Source organism: Pinus tabuliformis, chromosome 6 (assembly GCF_031772625.1).
Source record: "Pinus tabuliformis cultivar Carrire ecotype Pingquan chromosome 6, CPIR1, whole genome shotgun sequence".
NCBI lineage: Eukaryota > Viridiplantae > Streptophyta > Pinopsida > Pinales > Pinaceae > Pinus > Pinus tabuliformis.
In genome coordinates this window covers 1865247880-1865264186 of record NC_142292.1, presented here as the reverse complement: position 1 = coordinate 1865264186, position 16307 = coordinate 1865247880, and the positions used below count along the sequence as shown (strand labels likewise).

At 37.7% G+C, this 16307-nt stretch overlaps 1 protein-coding gene across 1 annotated transcript; it reads left to right on the top strand.

The window, feature by feature from the left end:
- The first annotated feature begins 466 nt into the window (after positions 1–466).
- On the top strand, positions 467–4072 carry LOC149266554 (uncharacterized). Its single transcript, XM_089408610.1, has one exon. The coding sequence runs from the start codon at positions 467–469 to the stop codon at positions 4070–4072; it is 3606 nt and encodes a 1201-aa protein (XP_089264736.1).
- The last annotated feature ends 12235 nt before the right edge of the window (positions 4073–16307 follow it).

The following is a 16307-nucleotide window of genomic DNA, read 5'->3' as shown; positions in this document are numbered from 1 at the left end:
CAGTTTGATTTTATCTTTTGTAATAAAGAGAATGATTGCATTGTTTTATAAAATGCTCATCTCTTATTCATAATAAAGTGGTGGTATTGTTTACAGACCTGTGTTATTTCAGTGTTTGTGTCTACAGTCTGTTTTGTTATTCTCTGTTTTTAATTTTTAGATCTGCAAGTAGATCAATTGGTATCAGAGCATAAGATCTTGGAAGCCATCCACCTGTTCGAAGAATTTTTTTTTTAAGGGTCATACATTTCACTCCATTCAGTGAATGAAAATCATGAACTCGCCAGTGAATGATTTAGCTAGGGCTCTTCAAGAGCTAATTACGCTGCAACAACAACAACGCCCTCCAGGGCAAATGCAGCTTGATACACGCTTTCAACTGCCCAAATTCTCAAGGCAAATGAATGGTGAGACTGTTGATAATTGGATCCGCAGCCTCTCCAACTATTTTAGAACCTGTCCAACAATGGACGAGGAGATGAAACTTCAGATCGCCAGTCTACAATTGGAAGGCCTAGCACAAACATGGTGGGATACTCATCTTGAGAATATGTTCTTGGTTGTGGATCTTGGAGAACAAGCCGAGACCAAATCGACGCCTATCACATCTTGGAATCTCTTTTGCGAGGCCTTACGTGAACGCTTCTATCCTCCAGGATATATACAAAATCTCCTTGCCAAATGGTTGCAGCTTCGACAACTACCCAATCAATCAGTGCAAGCCTACATTGATGTCTTCTGCAAGTTGCGCATTCAACTCCATATATCCGATCCAGACGAGGTACTAATTATCAAATTTAATTTTGGTTTGCTAATGCTTCTTTGTCGTGAAGTTGAATTGTTTGATAGTACTTCATTAGACAAGGCCTTTATTCGGGCCCTGGCGGTGGAACGCAAAGTGGGTACTCGAATCCGATATCCTCAAGCCAGAAATGGTCCATCTTCCTTTGATTCTTCTAATGTCGCTTCTGCCTCATCCCCCACACCTCACCGAACCCCCTGGTGCACATTTCACAAGACCAACTCACATGCTTCTGCAGATTGTCGAGTATTGAAAAATCTCCGCCCCCAGAAAACTCTTTTTACAGAGGTCGAACAACCAAAGGCCACTACCCCACTTCCAGCTATTTCTCTCGAAAATCCGACAGAAGTGGACCCCTCTCTCATCCTCATGACTGCTAATGCAACAAACACCTCTGTTACGCCTTTGTTTACCCATAATTGTCAAATCAAACATGAGTTGGCCACGCTTATTCTTGACAATGGGAGTCAAAAGAATCTTGTGTCACAAGACTTAGTTGAACGCCTTTGCCTTCCCACCACTCCTCACCCCCACCCGTATCAGCTCGGTTGGGTCAGAAAGGACGGTCCTCGTCTTACCATCTCACAATGTTGTGCTGTCACCTTTGCTATTGGGCCTTTTCGTGATACTGTGGTATGTGATGTTTCTCCTCTAGATTGTGCTGATTTATTGCTAGGAATTCCATACCAAGAGGCTCGACATGCTGTTTATCATGCTACAGATCACCAATACCACTTGCAGCACGATGGGCGCACCTATGTGCTCACATCCTCAGCTAGCACATCAACCCAACCTTCCATTGGCAAAGCTCCCATTATAAGAGTCAATTTAAACCAAGATGTTTCTTTGTGCTTGGTTCGCCCTGTCAAGCCAGACAACATCACCAATCCAGTCCCTCCTTCAATGGCTCCTCTACTCCATGAATCTGCAGATGTCTTCACCCAACCCACAGGGCTGCCTCCAGCACGCTTTGTTGAACACCACATTGATCTTGTTCCTGGCGCTTCCTTACCCAATGCCCCCTCTTATCGCCTTTCTCCTCGAGAGGCAACTGAGATAGAACGCCAAATTGAAGAATTGTTGACATGCGGTCATATTCAGACGTCATCCTCGCCATGTGCATCTCCAGCTTTTATTATTCCCAAAAAAGATACTTCTGAATGGCGCCTCGTGACAGACTATCAACCCCTTAATAAAGCCACTGTTAAAAACCTTCTGCCTTCTGTGATCCAATATGGAGGAATTCTGCCTGCTGATACAGGAGGCATTCTGCCTTCTGTGATCCAATATGGAGGAGGGATGCCTCAATACAACTCTTCAGGTCATGTAATGGGTACACGGCCTCAGCAAGGCCACTGGTTGAATCAATCTAATATGCGACCAGGAGGGCCATCGGGGATTATGACTAATATGATGCATCAGCAAATGCCCCAACCCAATGCTATGTTGCCTACACAAGCACAGGCATTGCTGCAGCAGCAAAGATTTCAGGCAATGCAGAGTGGTGTTCCTCATTTTCCTCCTGTGCCAACTCAACAAGTATTCAATTCACATCCTCCACCTGCCATGCACAGATACAATGAGGCATTTTTGGGTGGGGATTTTAGGGATCAACGTAGTAAGTCTCAACAACGTGGAAAGCAAAATCAGCGTAATAGCCAACAGAATTCAGATACGAACAGCCAGTCAGGTAGGTCTAATAATGGCTGGCCACAGTTCCGATCAAAGTATATGTCTGCAGAAGAAATCGAGAGCATTGTTCGCATGCAGCTTGCTGCAACTCACACCAGTGATCCCTATGTTGATGATTATTATCATCAGGCTGTGCAAGCAAAGAATGCTACTGGTTCTCGAGGAAAAAGTCAGTTTGCACCATCTTCTCTACGTGAATTGCCACCGCGAACAAAAGCTGTAGCAGAGCCACATGCTTATCTTCAGGTAGAGGCACTAGGAAGAGTGTCATTTTCTTCTATTCGCAGGCCTCGTCCACTTCTGGAAGTGGACGCTCCTTCAACACCAAATGCCACAGGTGATAATGTAAATGAACCCAAGGCCACTGAGAGACCCCTTGAACAGAAACCAATGCTGGCTGCAAGGATTGTTATTGAGGATGGGCTGTGCCTTCTTCTTGATGTGGATGATATTGATCGGTTTTTGCAAGTATCTCAACTACAAGATGGTGGGGCCCAATTAAAAAGAAGGCGGCAGATTCTGTTGGAAGGATTAGCAGCTTCTCTGCACTTAGTTGATCCTCTTGGAGCAGAGGGTGGCCATCCAATTGGGTTGGCTCCAAAAGATGACCTTGTTTTTCTACGCCTGGTTTCTCTTCCCAAAGGGAGAAAACTTCTATCAAAATACCTTCAGCTTATCACACCTGGAAGTGAACTTGCACGAATTGTCTCCATGGCAGTTTTTCGTCATTTGCGTTTTTTGTTTGCTACAGTTGGGCTTGCTAAGACTGTGGCTATGTGTGTTTTCAACATGGATTTAGATGCCCTTATTGCTTGTTTGACAGCAGTAGTTTGTTCTTCAGAGCAACCACCACTTCGTCCTCTTGGAAGTTCTACTGGTGATGGGGCATCGGTGGTTCTAAAAGCTGTTCTGGAAAGAGCTACAGATATCCTGATAGATCCACGTGCTAGTTATACCATTCAAAAGAGAAATATTTGGCAGGCATCATTTAATTGCTTCTTCAAATTATTGACAACATACTGTACTAATAAGTACGATAGTATCATGCAATCCCTATCATACCATTCTGAGGCACTTGCGGATGCTAAGCTCATGTACAGCACCTATGACAAGGAATTCTACAGTTTAGTGCAAGCTTTGAAGCAATGGCGCCATTACATTCTTGGCAAAGAGACCATCCTTCATACAATTCTGGAATTCAAGAAATGGGATACACGACATCAGCCATACTTCTCATATTTGGTTGGTAGGAAGGGACACACACCAGCACAGGCAAAATGGATCAATGCAGAAACATTGCAACGCAATTTCCCTCAGTTGGTGGAGGAAGCGGGGACGCTTCCTGATCTAAACAGGGAGGAATTGGGCAACCAGAAAGGACACAAAAATCAGCAACATCTCACTGATTGGGCAACCAAGAAAAAGCGTACTATTTCATTGGAAACATCCAAGAATAGAAAAGAGGGAAACATCTCAAAAACTAGGAAAAAGGAAACATCTAAAATATCTTGGCTTTATCTAATTATACAGTTTGATTTTATCTTTTGTAATAAAGAGAATGATTGCATTGTTTTATAAAATGCTCATCTCTTATTCATAATAAAGTGGTGGTATTGTTTACAGACCTGTGTTATTTCAGTGTTTGTGTCTACAGTATGTTTTGTTATTCTCTGTTTTTAATTTTTAGATCTGCAAGTATATCACTTACCCTTTTAGGAGAATAATATTTTGGAATCTTATTCTTAGGAGATTAAATAACTAACTGCTAAAGTCCATTGTTAATTCCAAGAATACTATGGAATCAAACAGATTAGTTCAATTATTTATATGACCATGTCTATCAAAAATTCAAATATTTTGAGAATCCACATAAAATACCCAGACAAATATGGGCGACGTCAATTATTTACATGGCCATGTCTTTTAAGAACTCAAATATTCTGAAAATCCACAATCTACATAGAATACCTACCCTAAAATTCTGAAAATCCACAATCCACGTGGGATACCCACAATAAAATTCTGAGATATTCCCAAAATCAGTCATCAACCTAAATTCAATTTGGATATTTGATTATTATTTACCTCTGCGTCTATGGCAAAATCCATCGGTGTGGCAAAATCCATCGGTGTCCCCAAGAGAATGGCGAACTCACAGCCCTGAACGGCAGTATCGAAGCTGCCCTTTTCGAGGAGATTGGCTTTGAAGAGCCGAAGCCTCTCTTTGGCTCCCGGGAGCGACAGAATTTGGGCAGTCTCGCGTTCGTCCCCTTTATAATAATTGAGAGAGCCGGACTTGTTTATAAAACAAAGAAAGATATTAAACAAAGAAGCTGCTGTTAATGCCAAGGTCGTAATGTAACATAACATTACCTGGACCCATGACAGTGCCATGGACATTGTATCCCGGAGCAGAAGATCTTTGATTAGCCATGAGGCAATGAAACCTCCAGCTCCCGTCACACATACAGTGCAGTCAACAGGATTGTCGGATTGCAAATGAGTGAATTTGGAAAGTTGGAACGAAATATAAGAAGATAAGGTTTAGAACAAGGAATATCTAAAAGAAGATAGAACAATAATGAGTAATGAGTGAATAAGTTTGGAACGTGGTTGGAATCTAGCAGGGTTAGGAATATTTAAAATCATTTTCTATTGTAAGTAGAGTGTCAGAATTGTATCAGCATATTACCTTTTGTTAATAAAAGTTTGGAAAGACTTTGAGTGATGTTGAAATTTCAATTTTTAAATTATATTTTCTTTGATGTTGGAAGGATTAAGACAAACGGTAGATATTTTGAAAATTTATTATTTTGTTTAATTAAATTTTAATATTATCACTTCCAAATAAAATGTTAAAATAAAACAAAATATTATAATGATTTATAGATAAAGGGATTCACTTTTTAGTGTAATGATTGATTCATTGATTGGTTGATTATGAAATAGTGCAATGATTGATTTATTGATTGATTGACTATGTAGAACCATGATTGGTTCATTGATTGGCTGAATGATTTGTAATTATTAATTTTTGTATTTAAAGTAATGTAATTGATTTTTAACATGATAAATTTGTATTATTGAGTTTATTGATTCATAATATGTTAATAACTTTGTGTTATTAGATTTAAATCTTTTTAAATTTGTTGACACCTAATCATAGAGATTGGGCGAACAAAATATCTTGTTCAAATGAAATATCTTGTGATTTATGCCGAAAAATCTCTCATAAACTGTAATTAGTGTAAATAAAGAATAGAGAAAATGGAGAGTCATCGAGAGATGAACTGAACAGTCACTCCTTGTATATAATAATGAACAACCTAAATGAATAATACGATTACATTTGAGGAGTTACCTCCTGGTCTGACATGGTATCAGAGCCAACGCCATTTTTGGCTTCCCTCTCTGCTTTGTAACTCCTCTCTCGCAACTGCTGCCCCTCTCTAGCAACTGTTGCCCCTCTCTGGCAACTGTTGCAAACGTTTGGCTGGTTATGTGAGGCCACTGCTCTACAAGCGCAGTTGAGGTATCACTCTCTTGGTTTCATAGTGTTAAACACGGGTGCGATGAATGAAATTCTCTTATCACTTTGTATCGGTGTTCTGGACCCTAATCAGGTATTTTTCTCTGTTCATACATTTTATTTATAAATCACAGTCAATTAGTGTTAAGCTTTAATACTAAGTTTAAGCGCTAAATTTTTTCTTAAGCGTCTTTATTAAAATATGAATTAAGCACGTGGGTAGTATTCGACAAGTGGTAAGCGGTATCTCGTGCGCCCTAAAGGCTGGAAATGGTATTCCTAAATTTCACACGATTAACCTTAGCGAGCGACATGTAGCATGAGAAAACCACTTTTCTCGCACGCTCTCGATTTGTTATGCATCGTGCAAGATTTCACATGAGATTACGTGATAGCCGTTAGGTCAAGCGGGATTGATCGACGGTGGAGATTGGCCAAGCTAATTGGTGAGTGAGTGATGCGATAACCATTCGATTAGGCGGATCAAATCTGACAGTGACCACGTCGGAAGATGCATGTGAGTTAATTTAAATTTCAAACACGATAAGGTTATGAACTGGCGTTTTAATTCCTTTTGGTTCTGTTATGAGATTGTGCGATAGTCTTTCGATTGCATGGGTCCCATCGATGGTGGAGATCGTCCGGGCTAGTTGGTGAGCGGATGAGGCGATATTTGTTGGATCTGGAAAAGTGAGATCAACGACGCGGATTGAATCGCTTGATAAAAGGAGAAGTCAACAAGGGACCAACAATTATTGGTCAGATAAGAGGGACCCTCAGGGGGAAAATCCATGTAAAGAACCAAATTTAAGCGCAGCTAATTGGTTATAAAGTTAACAAGTAGTCGAATTAGAGATTACCACCTCATTTTCGTCAACCTCCTGCGCCATTTTTTTATCAGTAGAAGAATGATTTTTTACACAGTACATTTTTAAAATGCACTCATTGATATCTATTGTGGGAGTGGTTCTCACCAGGAAGGAGAACTATCCAGAATGGTCGCGGAAATCAAACACACTCTCATTTATAATGAGCTATGGAAAGGAGTGTGTGTTGGAGACTGAGACAAAGAGCCAGAATAGCTTACCTCAGATAAGGAATTCACCATTTGGGAAAATAAGAACAGAATGGTTTATGAATTAATTATAGCATCAGTAAATGAAGAGTTGAGTCGCCATATTTCGCCATTTTCAAATGCTTTCGAAGCCTTACAAAAACTGAAGGAAATCTATGACTCACACTCTGCACTTGAATTTGTTCAACTCATGATTAAATTGTTCACCCTTGAATTACAAAATGATGATCCTCTTGCTCTTGCATCAGAAGTAAAATCTATTATGCATGATATCAAAGTCACTAATGTTGAACTGGACATTCCTCTCATAGCTTTTCTCAAGGAACTTTATCCCACTTACTCAAATTATCTTGAGTCATTGCAAGCAAATGGAAACCTCAAAGATATTACCTTTGATTCCCTTGTGAAAAAAATTAATGAAATAGAGAAAGCTTTTGGGAAGAAGACAACTCATTAGTATTCTAAAGAGGTTGTGTGCCTTGCACATAGAGAGAATAATCTTGCTCAAGATTCTTCAAGAGGAAGAGGTGGTCGAAGAGGAAGAGGAAGAAATTTCAAAGGCAGGGGGGGCAGACACTCTCAAGGAGAAAAGTCATATTTGCACTGCATACGCTGCAAAAGAGATGGATCACATGACGCATCCACATGCAAGTTGCCCTGGGACAAAATTGAGCATGAAAGAAACCAACCCAAAGGTAAAACTAATGACAAAGAGAAAGGTAAAGCACCTGAATCCACTCACTATGTTGTGGCACACTGTAATATTGGAGTAAATGAAGGCTTATTTAATGCTTCACTTGGTTCTTGGAAAAATGATTGGTTGCTTGATTCAAGAGCAACTTGCCACATGACTTTTAGAAGATAATTTTTTTGAATAATTTTTTGACAATGTTGATGGAGCAGTATACTTTGCAGACAAATCAAAACTCAAGCCATCAGGGCTTGGTACAATCAGGCTTAAATTGCCTGGTCATCCAGACTTTCTTCTGCATCATGTTTTATATCTCTTAGGGCTGAGGAGAAACTTGTTGTCCTTGGTCCACATCCGCCAGCAAGGACACTCCATTCATATGTTTTATGGCAAGCTTGAGGTGATAAAAGCATCAGACCACTCACTTGTCATGACGGGGATAGAAGAAGAAAGGCTTCTCAAGCTACTGGGTACCTCTACTCGTGCATAAAATTCATCATACAATTCTCATTATGAAAAAGGTACATTTCCATCAAGTTTATTATGGCATGCTAGATTTGGACACTTGAACTATGACAACTCCACTTGTTGAAGAAAAATGGTGTTACTCGTTTGCCTACAATTCCTAGGAAGCTTAATTAATGTGATGCTTGCATTCGAGGAAAGCATAGCAAATAGTCTTTTCATGATTCACATTCTAGATCACATAGAAAACTTGAACTCATTCATTCATATTTATGTGGTCCAATGCCTGTTTCTTCTGCAAATGGAAATAAATATATGATGACATTTATTGATGACTACACCAGAATGTGTTGGGTTTATTTATTGAAGAACAAATCTAATGCTTTTCAAACATTCAAGAACTTTCATACATGGGTTTAAAATGATGCACAATCTCATATTGGCTCTATTCGCACTGACAATGGAAAATAATATATTTCAAATGAATTTGAAAACTATCTTCGCCAACATGGGATCAAACATTAAACAACTGTGCCTTATAATCCCCAATAGATTGGAGTAGTTGAAAGAATGAATAGGACAATCTTAAATATGGTGTGCTCCATGATGTTTTTCAAAAATGTAAAAATGATGTTTTGGGCTGATGCAGTTCTATGTGTTGTATATATAAAGAATAGATGTCCATCTAATGCTATTAGAAACAAGAATCCTTATGAAATGTGGTATGGGCACATTCCTTCGGTAAAGCATCTCAGGGTCTTTGGTTCCACATGTTATGCCTTGATACCAAAGGTACATAGAAACAAACTTGGTGCAAGAAGTCGTAAGTGTATCTTCCTGGGGTATTCAAACACCTCCAAAGCATACCGGCTCTATGATGAAATCAATAAAAATTTTGGTGTATCTAGAGATGTAATATTTCTTGAATCATCCAAAACTAACAATGTTGTTGAGCGACAACTTGATCGCTTGGATAGATTCACAAATGCAAAATCATTTCAAGAATTTGATAATTAGATTCCACATCTTGAAGGGGGGATTCCTATACTAGATCAACCTGTGGAATATTCTTTTGAAGCACTCTCTCCCCCGCATGAAACTCCAACAACAGATGATACCTTGAGTGATGTGATTGACAGAATTGGGAGACTCAATCTTGATTCAGTCCCAGCTCAATCAACAGAGCAGCCTGGACCATCTCAAAAAGTTCCCCGAAAGTGGCTGACAAAGACACTTGAAAGTGTTCATCCTGATGAGGTTGGAAAGACAGGAACTAGAAATTCACCCCATAAAAATGGAGGTGATGTAGATGACTCTGATTCACGTATTGATATGGATGTTTCTTATGATTTTGAATTGAATTTGTCGACAGATTTTGAACCAACTTCCTTCAAGGAAGTTGCTTCTCATGATGAATGGAAATAAGCAATGCAAAAGGAGTATGATGCCTTGATCAATAATGGCACTTGGAAGCTGGTTGATCCTCCATTGGGAACCAAACCAATTGGCTGCAAGTGGGTCTACAAGAACAAGTATAAAGCTAATGGCTCACTTGACAAGCACAAAGCTAGGCTTGTGGCAAAAGGCTTTGCACATAAGGAAGGGGTTGATTACGAGGAGACCTTTTCCCCCACAAAAAAATGGGATACCATCCAGACACTCTTTGCCCTAGCAGCTCAATACGGTTGGAAAGTCCATCAAATGGATGTAAAAATTGCATTCTTGAATGGAGATCTAAAAGAGAATGTTTTTATGTCCCATCCTAAAGGATTTTCTATAAAAGGACATGACCATAAAGTATGCAAACTTGTGAAATCCTTATATGGCCTCAAACAAGCACTGTGATCCTGGTATGAAAAACTAACTAAGCATCTTCTGAAACTCAATTTCAAACATTATAATCTTGATGATGCAACTTTGTTTGTCAAGAAGGTTGGAAAAATAGTTGTATATCTTGTGGTATATGTAGATGATATTTTTATGACAGGGAACAATGAGAGCTACATTGCATCCATAAAGAAGGAATTGAGGAAAGGTTTTGAAATGACTGATTTGGGCTATGTTCATTACTATCTTGGTATTGAAGTAACTCAACATCCGAAATCCATATTCCTTTCGCAAAAGAAGTACATTGGAGATCTGTTGAACAAGTTTGGCATGACTGAATGCAATCCTCTAACTACTCCAATGGAACAAAACTAAAAGCTCACATCCATTGAAGGAAAAGAATTTGATGATGCAACAAAGTATAGACAGCTTGTAGGAAGTCTCAACTACTTACTTCTACCAGACCAAACATTTAGTTTGTTGTTGGAATCCTCTCCAAGTTTATGCAAAAGCCTTGTGAGGGACATTAGTCTGTTGCAAAAAGAGTTCTAAAGTACTTGAAGGGAACTCGAGACTTTGGAATCAAGTATACACAGGTGGGCGACTTCAGCTTGATTGGATACTCTGATTCGGACTTCGATGGAGACAAAGAAACTGGGGTATCTACTTCGGGTTATGCTATGATTCTTAGATCAGGAGCTGTCTCCTGGAGATCACGCAAACAATCAGTTCCAGCAGATTCCACAATAGAGGCAGAATATGTGGCAGCAGCTGAGGCAACAAAAGAAATTGTGTGGCTCAAGAAAATTCTAGAGGATTTGTAGGTAAAATAAGTAAAATCGACTCCACTCATGATTGACAATACCTCGGCAATAAAATTGGCCAAGATCCCAAAGTTCCATGATCAAACGAAGCACATCAATACAAAATATCATCTGATTCGACACCATGTTGAGGCCAAAACAATCCATCTTCGCCATTGTTCCACTAATGAGCAGATTGCAGACATCTTCACCAAAGCACTTGGAAGAGAAAAACTTGAAAGATTGAGAATGATGCTTGGACTCACCAACATCCCTTCAGATTAAGGGGGGGAATGTTGACACCTAATCATAGGGATTAGGTAAACAACTGTAACTAGTGTAAATAAATAATAGAGAAAATGGAGAGTCATCAGGAGATGAACTGGATAGTCACTCCCTCTTGTATATAATAATGAACAACCTGAATGAATAATACGATTACATTTGAGGAGTTACCTCCTCGTCTGACAAAATTTAAGAACTTATAATATTTATTACTCTATTATTAGATGCATAATGTTTACATATTTACATTACATTTATACACTATATTATAATAAAATATTAAAATTTTCAACATAAATTATATTAATATAAACATTTGCTATATATATATATATATATATATATATAATGTTTTAGGTGATATGATAAAGTGTAATCATTTGATGGATAAGTACACAGAAATACGAGCAATACAAAAATTGAAGAGAAAACATGGAGGAGAGAATTGCTCTTCTCAATATTATGAATTAGTTAAAGAATATTACATTGAAAGCATTAGTAATAAATGAATGGAGTGAAACTCGACTAAACTGAACTAACTGAAACTAAACTAGGACACTTGGATGGATGGTTTTGACATCTAGCAGGTGGTTGGAATTAGATTCTCCAACACTCCCCCTTAATTACAACTACATAAAAATTCAATTACAAAACTTGTTGGTCTATGTCTCAGCTAGGCTTACAATTTAAAAAAATTGACTTCAACTACATTTACTTTTCTTCTTCTCTTCTTCCAGATCTTGTAGCCTCTAAGTTGTTTCAACTTTTTCTTCTCGTTGTATCGTTCAAACCTTGGTTACTTCATTTGTTGGTGCAAGTCTTCCATTGTTCCAAGTTGTCTAAGCATGTCGTGGACTTCTTCTAAAATTGGTTTGTATGTGGGATGTTGCCACATATTATCTTTGTTGTATTATTTTCATCATCAATCTGCTGCAACATAAGACCATAATACAATTTCATCTCTTCAGGACTCCAATACCTAAAAATTTCATTGATGTTTTCATCATGCATGTTGTCTTCAATATTCATTTTTGCAACTTCTATGTAGACCTCATCTAAACATGGTGTTGCAAGCCATACCTCAAGGAAATTTAGTTCTTCTTCATAATTGTCCTGTTTACCTGCACATTGGAAATCATTGGTTAGTGTAAAAAAAATTGCAGAACCACATTGATTCTGTTCATTCTCCTCTACAATGAGAGTTTTCTCCTGTTGTTCTTTCTTTTCTGTCTTTGCCTCTGTCTTTGTTTTCTCTTTGTGGGCTTCCTTCTTTACCTTTGCATCTATCTTTGTCCATGTCTTTGTCTTTGTTTGTGTTTTTATCTTTGCCTCTTTCACTTCTATACTAACATGTGTTGTTGCATACAGGTTTTCTTCCACTTGGTTTTTAGATTTAAGTGGGATTATCTCACCAAACAACATCATGTCAATATGTTGTTTTTGTTCCATCATCTTCAACCATTCATCATTAGCCAATAATTCTTCATCAAAATTTACATCAGAAATATTAATTGTTGGATTCACCATAACATTCACTACTCCAATGGCAGCGTCATTGTCCTCAGTGAGATATGTTGCTGGATTCATCAAATTTTCATCAGCAAGCTTTGTTGTTGGATTCACCAAATTTTCATCAACAAGTTGTGTTGCTAGATTCACCATATTGTCATCACCAAGCTTTGTTGCTAGATTCATCAAATTTTCTTCAACAAGCTTTGCTGCTAGAATCACCAAATAATCATCCACTTGTAGTTGTTCATAGTGGGATTCAACAAACTTTTCATCTCAATGTAGATCTACAGCTATAGATTCACTTTCATCTTCAACATCAATGCTCCCCCTTACACCAAAACTCCTCTCAAGGGTATCCCAGGCCTCCTTGGTTGTCTTGGCATCTAAAATCAGGGGAAGAATGTTGTCTTCTACGGATTATTTTATGTATTTCAATGCAAAGACTTCATTTTTCCTTTTCTCTTCCAAATCTAAAAAAATCTCAAACATCGCATGTTCTCGCTTGACCCTCTCAGCCTCTTGGATTTTTCCATTTATTGAACATTAGCTAACTATAACTTAACAAACAAATGTAATTATGTCAAACATATAAGTTGTTTGGAGCAAAACATATTTTCAATGATATCTTTGTTGCTCAACTTCAAAAAAAATATGTCTACAAATGCTTACACATTTCTCTATTGACCTTTTCTCACTATTATGGTGGCATTGCAAGCCACTCATAATTGCCCACAACCATATCCAAACAATACCTTTTTTATACCATACTCAAAATCCTCTTAGATAAAAAATTTATTTAAATAAACCCTTTTTTAATCTTTAAAAAACAACGAAGGTTATTTAAATAAAAAAATCTTTATGAAAAATTTTCACAAGACTTTTCCACCATGCACCATATGTAGTTTAACAAAGATCATCACTTTAAACAAGTTTTTTTAAAGGAATCCTTACGAATATCAATATTTTTGTGCTTTGAATGCCCAATCCACTTCGTGTTCCCAAATTTGTTTTTGGAACAAGACTTTCACGGTGATGGTGAGACTTTGACCGACCCTTCATACCTTTGAGAATTCTGTGAGCCATTAAAACATCTTATGCTCCTTTTTTATTAAAAAAATACTCACTTTGTATTTCTTCAACGTTTGCGCAGCTCCGATGGGTTTTTCTGCGTAGTTTTGCGCACCCTCTTAATTGATGGGGTATGTGAATTTTAAAATTTCGATAATTTTATCTTTTGATTTTGCGCAATTTTTTGTCACTGGGCTGCGAAATTGATGCACTGAACTTTTTTTATAGGTGCGTCATTGCACTTTTCTCTTTTACCTCTCGCAACACTTATTCTTTTTTGTGCTTCCAAAAAAATTAAGGTGCTTCTCTCTCTAGAGTCTTATGCGACCTGGTAGTACCCATAATTTTATTCATTGTAAGGTAGCCAAGGAATTGAATTGCTTCCTATATCTAGCACCAAAGTGTCAAGTGATGATTGCAAATGGAGGAACTATAAATTTCTCTAGAAAGTGTCATAATATCAAGATAAACATGGGGGAATATGTATTGAATAGTCTAATTCTTTCCATTCCAATGGGTGGTTTTGATGTTGTACTGGAGTACAAATCCTATAATATATGTGGATGATAGCTTTTAATTTTCAGCAAAGTTTCTTAAAAATTTTTTTGGGAAGGAAAGGAAGTTGAATTAAGGGGTATCACATAGACACCAGGAAAGATAATCAAACCTAATGGCATGAGGAAGATTCTGAAGAAAGAACAATAGGGTGTAATTCCACGGTTACGCTCACCAAAGGCCACACATTGAAATCATATATTTCTCCAGATATTGAAAAAGTCTTGGATAATAATTCATAGGGCTCCTAAAGGTGTCCCACCTATTCATTATCATGATCATGCTACTCATTTGATTCCACAAAGTATTCCTCCAAACATCAGACCTTACAAATATTCCTATGCCCAAAAGAGTGAAATTGGACGTATGGTGCAGAAATGTTAGAGGCAGGTATAATTTAAACTAGTCAAAGTTCTTTCTCTATTGCAGTAGTATTGGTGCACAAGAAGTATGGATCACGGTGTATGTGTTTGCATTATAGGGAGCTCAACAAGATCATTATTAACGATAGATTTCCCATTTCTTTCATTGATGAATTGTTGGATGAATTACATGGAGCAATTTAATTCACCAAGCTAGATCTTCATTTAGGATGTCATCAAATTAAAATTAATATTGAATACATTCTGAAAACAACATTAAAGACTCATGAGGGTCATTATGAAATTTTGGTCATGCCTTTTGGCCTTACTAATGCACCTTCCACATTTCAAGGCTTGTTGAATTCCATTTTCAAACCAGTTAAAAAACACAACTTCCTTTCACTGTGTGAAAGCAGAATGAATGCATTGTGTTTCTCCAAAAGTGTAGCGACTCCATGTTTCTCATACTTATGTCCATTGCTTGCATTTTTTAAAGTGATAAGTAGGTAGAAGACATCCTCTACAATGCTAGGAACATGTTTAAAGATCTGTGCTCAAACTACAAACCTTTGCAACCCCTCAGGGCAGAAGCACAATGAACTTGCGCAACAAACCTTCATCTGAATGAATTGATCAGAAACTAAACTTATGACTCAAAAAAATGGTTTATAGGTAATGATAAAAACCTCAAAAACCTTCTTTGAGCCTCCACGCATGAAATATTTCCAAAAACATAACCCTTAACTAAAACTTCAAGCCTTTGACACTAGTGTAGTGAGAAAGAGAAACACATTTAAGTTTGTGAGGGTTGCAATATTTTTTGAGGTTTCTTCTCAATTACTAAAGATGAAATTGACGACATACATTGTTAATTATCTTCGAGAAGGGTTTTTTGGAACCTGAGAGTGGTCGTGGCATAAGAAAGCCTCCAATTTGTAGAAGTGCAGTGGACTCGTGTAGACAAAGTGCAACACACCTCAAACGATGTCTAGCAAGATTTTTATGGAAAAATGAATGGATCTTTGGTATTTTAGATTCTTAAACAAGTTTTTTAACTCCCATGGTGACCAAACCCGACTTTCAAAAACAATCATTGCGATTTGGAGCCTCAATCATGAAAGTGCAATAGCTGAAAGAAGTGTAACACATATATCATAATCATTGTACTAGTGGTGATGTCATGGCACAATATGATTTGACACCCTAATTGACTATCTTAACCCAAATAATTGTACCAATTATGATCCGAAATGATCAAAGAGTGATCTAGAGGATCCAAAATATGCTCAAAGTTCCATAAAATGATAAAAAATTAAAGTTGTCAAATGATTTGGAAACTAGCTTCATTGCGTAGATTTCGTCATTTTGAATCCAACACAACTTGAATGGCGAAAATCCAACTTCGTATGAAGAATTTATTGAAGGTAAAATTTCAAGTCCAAGTTGTACAAAAAAATTCAAAGGTCAACTTGTTAAAGTCAAAGTCAAGGCTCAAGGTTCCACAGGTCAACCGTTAATTCATGGTTGCGGTGGATAAGGTTCTAGGCGCACGGTTCTGACTGACACGTGGTGCCTCCAAATCTTGACAAGTGTCATTACATGATTGGTTACTTTTGGACCAATATTGAGGTGACACGTGAC

Coding starts and splice junctions, on each gene's coding strand:
- LOC149266554 (XM_089408610.1), top strand. CDS start 467: ATGGACGAGGAGATGAAACTTCAGATCGCCAGTCTACAATTGGAAGGC.